Here is a 10,320-nt window from a genome sequence, read left to right on the forward strand (position 1 = left end):
TGATATGTTTGGTATTTTGAGCAAAACACTTCATAGACATGTTTTCTTATATATTTGTATATATCTGAGACCTATGCTATTGCCTAAAAATAGCATGATAGGTGACCTTTAACATGCATTAACACCAGTAGTTTTGTCCAAGTGCTACACTGATCTATATAATCTTTATGGGAGTATCATTAGATGTGGAGCTGGAGTTAAAGCTATTCTTCTCTTTTCTCTCCTTAGCTCCTGCAAGGATTACTTTCAGATTCCAGTCTTTCAATCTCTGATTGCTTCACACCACTGCATGAGTTGAGAAAATATATCTCGGTAGTGCTGATTTTTTAAGGAAAAAGAGACCCGGAGAGTCTAAAAAGGAGAAAAGTATCTTATTATATAAAACTTTATACAACCCTGGTCTGCCCCACAACAGAGATCCGGTATGTATCCGCAGACTGCAGTTGCAGGAGAGCAGCATACGAATTAGTCAATAATTTACCTCGAAGTACAGTTTCTCAATTTTCTGTCTTCAAGATTTTACATTGGCGTGCACCTCCCACACTTAGTCAATTCTTAATGCAGAAGGATAATAGCAGCAGGTCAACAAGGGCATCTACCAGAGGGGACTGTGTTCACAAAAGAGCAAACAGCATTCTCAGTCAGACCCACCAGATACTGGAATAATCGTCCTATTGAATAAAGTGGGATGACTTATTCACCTGAACCTATTTAACCTGAACACATTAAGTTAAGAGGTAGCAAAACTGCAATTATGAGAAGCCACAAAGCCTGATCTCTGGCAACACAGCTAAATACTATCATTGTGTATATACCTGCTACTATTGTTTTTTCTCTATTTGTATTGAATTGCATCATTAAGCACTTCATTTGACAAATGTATACACTTGGTGGTACAGCAGCGTTGAACAGGTAAGTGAAAACAGTAGGTTAGAAAGAAAATAAAGACAAATACTTACATCTAAATGAAACCTGATAACTCTAAATATCTAGGGAATAATGCAATGGCTAGGTTACTGTTTGGTATTGTATGGAAGTTGATTATAATAGATAAAGTACATCATGTCCTGATGTTTAGGAGCTTATTCTGATTGTAGCTGCAGTGTGTTCTGGAGAAAATAAGACAGGCTGCCAACATGCAAGTCACGTGCCAGAGAAATGTAAAACAAAATGGCGATTAATAAGCACCGTTCCTGGTAATAAAAGAAAAAGTTAAGTAACTTTAAAGAACTTACTTATTCTCGTATGTTTTACCAAGCTAACTTACCCCATACATAATCACTACAACAGCAACATCTATGAATATCATAAAGCCACATTGTGGTCTAACCAGGGATATAACATCTCTAGTTTTAAGCCCTCTCCCTACAGCATAAATCATCTTGGCCTATCTGACTCAAAACCCAGCTCTCAGCTCTGAGAGTTAGGGTTCTCCCATTGGGATTAAAATCATCTTTTGCTTTTCTAAAACCTCTGTTTGGGTAGATACATTCTGACAAACGACCGAAATGACACAGAAAGAACAATGTTTCTGCAGCTAATCCCAGAGTTGCTTTTAAACAAATGAATACTCACCACCCAGAAGAGTGTTGTGTGAGCCAGAGCCTGGTACTGGTCGATGGTAGACAGAACGCTGAGGATCAGACAGGCCAGAACTATGAGAAACCTGTAGGAGATAAGGCAGATAAAACATGATTAAAGTTCATGTGGGTGGTTCTTTTTTTTCTTTTTTCTTTTTCTTATATCATTCAATTGGATGAAGTCCAGACCTCAAATCCTTTTTAACTTAAAAACAAGCTTGAATCAAAGCTTTACATAACTTGTCATCAGGCAGGTCTAAGAGGGAGAGACGGATCTCCCCAATCCACTTTCCTACTCATATTCATGTCAACATTTCACACTTTGATTTCATCTGCAAACTTCAGTCAGCTTTGGTGTGTGGTTCGAGTCAACAACTTTCAAAAATAAAATACTTACAAGACAGCATAACATTACTTTATATTTTTGTCAGGAAAAGCATCTGACTGATTTTGAGCAAACATTCAAGGACAGCCCTCCCGAGGAAATACTGTGAACCTTCTGAACTCCACATGCATGCAAAACGCATTATAAACTTGTCAAATACTGAGCGCACACACACAGTTTCAACAAACACTAAATGGCTCCTTAACATTCTCCTTAATCCCCCACAAGGTCACACATTTTTCAACTGCAGCAACAATCGTCTGCAAGTCCTCACACTACATAATAGGAAGATGTTTCATTTATTTCAGAGCACACTGCAAAACCATACCACTCTCTTATGTGGCCTTGGATGTTTTACTCCATAAATCTTCAACAAAAACGTACTGGTTCTTTTTTGTTATTTAAAAAAAAAACACCAACTCAGGCTCACATCTAGTGTTGCTCACATCTTGTGTTTGCTTACATCTTGTAACACTATATACATTTAAGTAGTAACATTGTCACAGATGTTCATAAAAGTCATAGGGAGGGATCCTGTTTAATGCGATAGGAGGGGAGTATGATGGGATGCATGGCTGCCTAAAATATAGATGATAATCCATCCCCAAATATGTATAAGCTTGTTCCTACATGTTTCAGTCCACAGGGCCAGAAAGGCATTAGTTCCTGTTTTTTAATTTGCGTAAGTACAGCATTGTGTCCACTTTTTGAGTTGAAATTGAGGTTATGTTTCACCCTGTTTCTTTATGCTTGTCTGTTTGAAAGCTTTCTTAGATTATGAATGTGTGTTGTGGCAAGGACAAACTGATTACATTTTCATTTCCGTTGGCAACAGATGTGGAAGGCAAAACTTCTGAATGGATTCACATGACACCATCTGATTTAATTAGCCAATCAGCTGACAGAACCCACTTCCATGATTGGACCTATCGAAAGAACATGGAGGCACTGGAAAGTTGGCTTTCTGTTAACACATAGCTGCGCAGCCAATATGTATTTCAATGCTTGGTACTGTGACAGAAGAGCATGTCTTTGCTTACTGAACAAAAAGCAAAATGATTCAGTATAATGTGAATATATGATACCTGGAATGGGTTCCATACATGAATACTTGTTAAACTTTGTTTGAAAATATTTTAAAACAACAAACACACATTGCTGTTAATGAGAAAGTTTAAGACTTGAAATGGGTTTATATTTAGTTGTTAACTTTTTATTTATTTGATTAAATATGAGTTAAAGGTAAAAGGAAATAAGGAACAACATTGACCAAGGACATTGCAGATAAAAAGGCAAGTGCTCTTGTGTGAGTGGTACTGGTTTGTAAAAAAGACATGGGCATATCTTGAAAATACAGCACAGTGTTTGAAGTATTTGCTCATCGTCGATATTGTTTCAAGCTATTGTTCAGAAAACAGCCCTTAATTTAAAGAATCCCTGTCTTGCTCCTATATGAGATAACTTGATGGAAAATATGTGTAGAGGGAGTTTTAGTTTCCAGTCAGTGTTTGCACCATGGAGGCTTATCACCACATGCTACAGAGTTTATTGAAGACAGGCCAGGAATGCAAATACCCCCCTTTTAACACACACACACACACACACACACACACACACACACACACACACACACACACACACACACACACACACACACACACACACACACACACACCACACACACACACACACACACAGAGACACACACACACACACACACACACACACACACACACACACACACACACACACACACACACACACACACACACACACACACACACACACACACTTTGACGTGCACGCCACACGTCAACAGAGATAATAGACCGCGGGGAGACCTGCTCAGGGAAGATGGACTTGAGTGTTTTGAGGCTAACAAAGCAGCTGCTTCTGTTTGAAGGAACAGATAAAGTAGACAATACAACCCCGGCAAAATGACTCTGTAGTTAATCTTATAGTTTACTTTAAAAAAATGTAATTTAAGGAATGTCATTGAGAATAATATATTTTATCTTTCAATTTTCTTTATATATATAATTTTGGGTGGTCTGGTTGTCGCTATGTATTTTTTATTTTCTTCTTGTTTTCCTGTGTTGTATTCCCTATCTTTATTTGAAAGTAATACGTAATTGTTGGCGTTATGTTTTGTTATTCGGTTAGTGTGAAGGGTCTGTGGATGTGGGAACATTGTTTGTCTTTGTCATTCGTGAGAAAAACTCATTTGTAGTTAACAGTGACTTTGGCAAAATAATCACGGGCTGCTATTTGTTTAAATGGTAACAAATGTGTCTATTACAAAGAGCAGGGAACATAGAGCATAAACAAATTAATAAGTGAGGACGCAGTATAATTTATGACATCTTATGTTCAAATAAGACAGAGCAAGTTGAAAAGAAGATCAAAAGAAAAACAAATGAACATCAAACTTTCCAAGCAAACACTATGCTATGCTAATGACTGCAATTTGTCAGCGAAGCTCTGCCTGAATTATTTCAGGGCATTTGAAATGCCAGTACACATACACACCAGAGTTCCCGTTAGAATATTTTTTCGCCGGTCAACATGTCCGTTAAAGTTTAAATCTTCCGGACAACATTTGAAAAGTGCAGGTCAAAGTTCTTCTTTGTTATTTATTGAGCTTTAAAACAAATTGAGATGATTCGATATTAAACAAACTAATTATAGTAGATTAACTACATTATTCAAAAGTGAACAGTAATTTACAATAACACGGGAATAATAAACGGAGCGCTCTCTCCCTCTCCTGACAGCCCGTCAGTATCATGCAGCTCGCGGATCAGTAATGAGTGACCCGACAGTAAAACTAAACATATCTATAACTAGTTTAGGTAGTTTGAGAATTAAAATAGCTACGTGTGATATTCTAACCTGGTGTGTGTTTTGTTCCGCTCACCGCTGCATGTGATCATGCAGAGCTGCGTGTCGACTCGTCAGCAGCAGCTGATCTCTCTCTCCCGTCAGATTAGACTTCACTCGCGTTTATGTCCATATCGATCAGATCCAGCTAGTTCTAGCTAATGATATGACTACCTGCTTATTAAAAGACACCTAAACAATAAGCGTCGCTATGCAACCGGGTGAGGCCGCAAAGTATAGCGCAGCATTATGCATTTGTTTACATGCCCACCGGAACACCGAGGCATTACCAACAGATCAACGCACAATCAACCCATACAGGACATCTCTTTCTCCACATTAAGTGTTAGACATTAGAATTGACTATTCTTGTCTGTCACATACTCTTTTGTCTGTCACATAAGTGGCGCAACTGATACGGTATTGCGCTAAGGGGAAATGATTTTGACCGGACGCTTTGACCGGAGAGATTTAGACTTGCCGGTCTTCAGCATATGTTACCGGTCATAGTCCGGTAATTACCGGCTAACGGGAACTCTGATACACACTCAGTATGCTGAGCCTACACTTCTGCTTCTCTTTGAATCCATCTGAGACGATCCGACTAGTCAGTTCTTCTATAACTGCACCCTCATATTTCACTTTTTACCTCCAGTGGCCTTTGTGGAGCAATAGACAAAACAATACATAGGCTGAGCTACATACGCCCCACTGAACTACAAACCAAAGCTCAAATAATTGCTCCTATCTATTATTGATGGACAGATTCACTTGCAGTCCGCTGTGCAGTGAGTGTGAAGGCAAAGCAGGGGACAGGATAAGAGTTAGTAGTGACGCTGCTGACCATGTCACTGGCTGTCAACATCAAATATCCTGTTTGCAACAACAATCAAACTTTATTTGTATCACAGTGAGTGACATATTAATACAAGACAAAAGATAGATCAAACAAAAGCAATGGAACACAACACAAATGTTTAGATACATACTTTGATAGAAGATAAACTTCCAATGTATTAAAGTGATTATTTGATGTCATTTCCACAGACAATAGAAGCTTTTTTCAGAAACTTTAGCTGTTATTAGGTTAAAACTTCAGAGATATAAGGCTGTCACCAACAAGTGACATTGTCTATTATGCTCCATTAACAATCTGAGCTCCTGCGTGTTGTTAAAGAAAGCAAAAGATAAAAGTATGAAAGCCTTTTCCCCAGACACTAAAATACAGCATGGAATACAAAGCAGCTTGAGTCAAAGATGTTCCTCATTTTGAAAAGAAAAACAGGACATAGACTGTTAGCTGGTTTGCTAAATAATAAAAAAAATGGTGCCAGTATTGACTACCCCTAGCTTGATGCTGTTTGACCGAATATCTGGATCAGTTTAATGCCAGCGAGGTTGAAAAATGCTTTCTGAATTTGTTTCTCCCAACTCCTCTGATCCACTCATCTATACAACCAGCATGTGGGATGGACTCATGCTGTTTAAAACCAATACCCTGCGTTTACTCTGCCGCACACTGCAGACAGACACCCAGCGAGAGCATGGGATATACTTTTTTTTTTTAATTGGATAAAGCTAAATATATACAATTGTTCTTTCCAGTCAACTGCACTCTTGCTTTCTTTTTCACCAAGACAGACCTGAGGCTATGTAAACACACAGAAGCAGCCACACGCACAAACTGACACACATATGCATGTTCAAACACACACATAGGAGTACCTCTGATAAGGACTATGGTCACTCTGACGTTCACGTTTTGGGTCAATGATAAGGCTGTGCTTGCTCTTAACTGCTCCCCCTCAAACATATTCAAAACAAGGTACCGAAGTTATCCGAAAACCCTGCTGGCAACATGCTCTTAAAACAAACACCTTCTTTATTACAGAATTTAGAGAGTTTGATTCAAGCTAAATCCACTCAATCTAATGAAATATAACATAACTCAAACTCTGAGTACTGCTGACACTTCAGAATATACTGAAAGTTTCTAAAAGGTATATGTTTTTAAAGCCTGGATTTGGGTGTACAGCTTCCTGTCAAACCTTTTCAGTAAAGGTACGATCACATTTCACTTCTGTGCAAATATTGTCTCCCACTCACGTCAATTGAAGCCCACACAACAGACACATTCAAGGATGCGCTTCCTTATTTGGTGCAATCCCCTCGCTGGCTGCAGTGGACTTAAATGTTGATGATAACCATGGTTCAACTTTGACCATGTGTACAGAGCCAGCCGATAGAAACACAAACAACTTAGTGCGGCATCCCTCTCACAAATTGTTTAACAGTTTTGCCCAGTTTTAATAACACACTGTAGAGAAAACAATTCCTAGGGGGTTAATCCACTGTTTATCAAAAATATTTCTGATTGCATAGAAGTCTATGAGAAAATGACCCCTCTTCTAACTTGAATGATCATCTCTGTATGTTATTTCCTTTTGAGTTTATGGTCTCAACCACTTATTTCAAGTATTCTTCAATACAGCAGCATCTTGGTTTTGTGAATTACGATCCCATTTACAGTACAATGGACAATAAAGAAGCATATGCTTTAGGACAGGGCCGCCCTGCGATGGACAGGTTTGATACCTGTGAGGTCTGATTTGGGTCCTTTATGTTTTACCTTTAACCCATTTACAGTGTGTTTTCAGGCCATGAAAATAAATTGTACAATTCTGGCTGCCAAACAATTTCTTTTTTCGACCTTCTTCGTGGCACATGTGGCAATCTGGTTAAAAAAACAAACAAGATGGCGACAGCTAAAATTACAAACTCAAAACTATACTTTGAACACCGTTGCTCAGCCACTTCTTTAATGCTTGTGGGGTTTCCTGTCATTACATGCAGTCTGAATCTTGTGCTGCACTGTGTTGGCTCATGCTCCCTTTGAGTCACCAAGACTCTAACCCGCTCCGACAGCCTGTGTCCCCTCCAACACTGCAGGGTCGCAGGGTGGCAGCGCCGTACAGGGCTGCTACCTCCTCCCCAGCACACACACACTGCCAAGTTTAGCTGCCTGCTATCAGTGCCAGCAAGTGGGGACAGACAGCACACATGGGGGTGAGCTGGTAGATCACAGCCCACATTCCTAAACCTCTGCCTGAACACTGGATCTATTGGACTGTCACTTTCCTGACTGTGGTTTATACGAAAAAATAAAATGTGTGAAATGTATCTTTTGGCATTACATCAGTGGAGTAAAGAGAGCTGCTTATCATGAGTAACATTTCATTTGTCAGAAAAGGACAGGTTTTAAAGCTACCTGACAAAACTGCCACATCAATTTTGAGGGGCGGACCATAATGTGACATATTCATGATATTGGAGCTTTAGCAGATACAATCCATCCCACAGTGGATTTATTTTCATTACTAGCTGTTATGTTTCATTTTCATTAAACCAGTTAGTCTCACTACCTGGCTGTCATACAGTCAGGAAGGAAAAAAAGAAACTCATTTCAAATTGAACAATTTAGTGAATGAGCACCAGACCCAAATCTGGGTTTTTGTATTCAAACGGTTTTGGAAAATTAAATGGATATTAGGCTCCCAAATGAAAGATCAATGTTATATTCCTTTAGTGTTCATGTGAGAGCTTATTTTCTCTGTGTTTCTCTTGTCTGTTATTAATTTATATTCCGTTTTTTTTATCTGCTATGGCTAGACTTACATTTCCTTATGATATTTCTAGCGGGACCTCCAGTTGTGTTATGATATATTTGCAGCATATTCCTCAAATTCACAGGATTAACAGTTATTTGTAAGGAGAGCTTCCAAGGCTCTACATGCGCAATTAACTCCCTGTTTAATTAAGATCTTACAGTTGCAATTATACCCTTGAATACCCCATGGATCTGGATGATTATGAAAATTAAAAAAACATACTCACACTGTGAAATGATACACGAAGCATTTCCAGCCAGACGGCCTTTCCAGGAAGTTATACACACGTCCTTGGATGTAGGCGCGGGTGACGACTGGACGAACCCCGGTACTGTACACCGACATCCGCACAGACATCCGGGGATGAGATAGGTACGGGTGGAGGTGAACAGTTGGTACATTTGTTGAAGAGTTACCATCCTCTTGCATTGTGTCTCTTTCAGAAAACGTGTCGTTGCCCACAGGTGTCTCCGGTTCAGATGAGGTGAAAGTAGTTTGCGACAGCTCTAAATCCGGAGGTTTGTTTGCACGTGCCACAGCAGAAGACCTCCGTGTATTCCCGGGATAGGAAACCGAATTAGACATTGTAGCTTCCTCGTATTCCTCTGTCGCTGTGTCGACTTTCTCAAAGTTTTTTATTCGGTCACTGACTCAAATGTTCGCCCATGTGCGCGTACCTTCTGTTGTGCGCCTGATGTCACCAGAGCGCATAAAGCTGCAACATAAACTGTGTTATTAATGCTCTAGATCACCGGGGCGGTGTTTCTTTAATTTAACTTTACAGCTCTCTGGGCTGTTGAGGTTATGGCGAGTCTCAGCCCTGAATGAATCTCCCCCCACCTCTCTCAGAGCACTTATCAGCCTGGAGAGCTGTGGGCGCCAGGCGGTGCGCTGTGAGTCGCCAGCTGTTCAGACATTTTACTGTTTGGCAAAACTGCTCCAAAGCAATATGCATCTGATGAACTACTTCCTCAGATCTGTGTGAAAAATATAACACACACCATTAACTTTACCCCCCTATAGTTAGCTTTTCCATACAAAATGCAAATATTAAGTATTCCTGCAAAACTGTGAACACAAATGTAATGTTGTCGACCTTCATAGGCTTAATTAAAGTCAAATGGATTTGGGGTGGAATGCATGTCACTCTGCAGGCATGTTAGAATGTTTATGCACAATACCAAATGAAAAGCAAAGCACTCATTTTCCTCAAGGTTACCAGGTAACTGTGCAAAACATAAAGTCTCTTGCATCACAGGTATTCATACAATTGAAAGTAACTGAAGTGTTACTCCAACACCAACATATGAAACACAAAATAATAACCTGTTATCATGTTTAAGTTTATAAATATGTCTGTTACTTCAATCATGAACAGTAAAAAAAGATAAAACGTTAATGTCTTTGTTTGTAATTCAAGTTAGATCTCATATGTTTTGGTCAGATTTGGGATTGAGTGTGAATGTAAAACAGTAATTTAAAAAAAACAACAACCTTGTAACGCTGAAACAATTAGTCGCCTAATGAGAAATCGATTGATTGAAAGTTAGTAGGCAATCCTTTCTTTAATGCAAATGTCAGAAATTGTTGTTCTTAATCTCTCAAATAAGGCACTTTCCATGCTTTTCTGTTTTAATTGTATTAAACTCAATATATTTGTGTCTTTGCATTGACAAGACATTTAAAAAGACATCATCTCTGACTTTCATCTATACTGCGATGGACATTTTTCATTATTTTCTCACATTTTATAGATCAAGCATGTTAATCAGAAATATTATCAATAATGAAAATAATCTTTTGTTGC

General features: G+C 39.0%; 1 protein-coding gene across 1 annotated transcript in view; it reads right to left on the minus strand.

Annotated features, from left to right (window-relative positions):
* The window catches only part of kcnq1.1 (potassium voltage-gated channel, KQT-like subfamily, member 1.1), a 52,192-nt gene extending 42,872 nt beyond the window's left edge, over nt 1-9,320 (minus strand). Inside the window, exons 1-2 of the mRNA XM_034220939.1 lie at nt 8,740-9,320; nt 1,576-1,666 (exon numbers count right to left, since the gene is read on the minus strand). Of these exons, the coding sequence (XP_034076830.1) occupies nt 1,576-1,666; nt 8,740-9,098 (450 nt within the window). The 5' untranslated portion in view covers nt 9,099-9,320. The remainder of the gene's footprint in view (nt 1-1,575; nt 1,667-8,739) is intronic.
* Between the last annotated feature and the right edge of the window lie 1,000 nt (nt 9,321-10,320).

This window comes from Gymnodraco acuticeps, unplaced genomic scaffold (genome assembly GCF_902827175.1).
Source record: "Gymnodraco acuticeps unplaced genomic scaffold, fGymAcu1.1, whole genome shotgun sequence".
NCBI lineage: Eukaryota > Metazoa > Chordata > Actinopteri > Perciformes > Bathydraconidae > Gymnodraco > Gymnodraco acuticeps.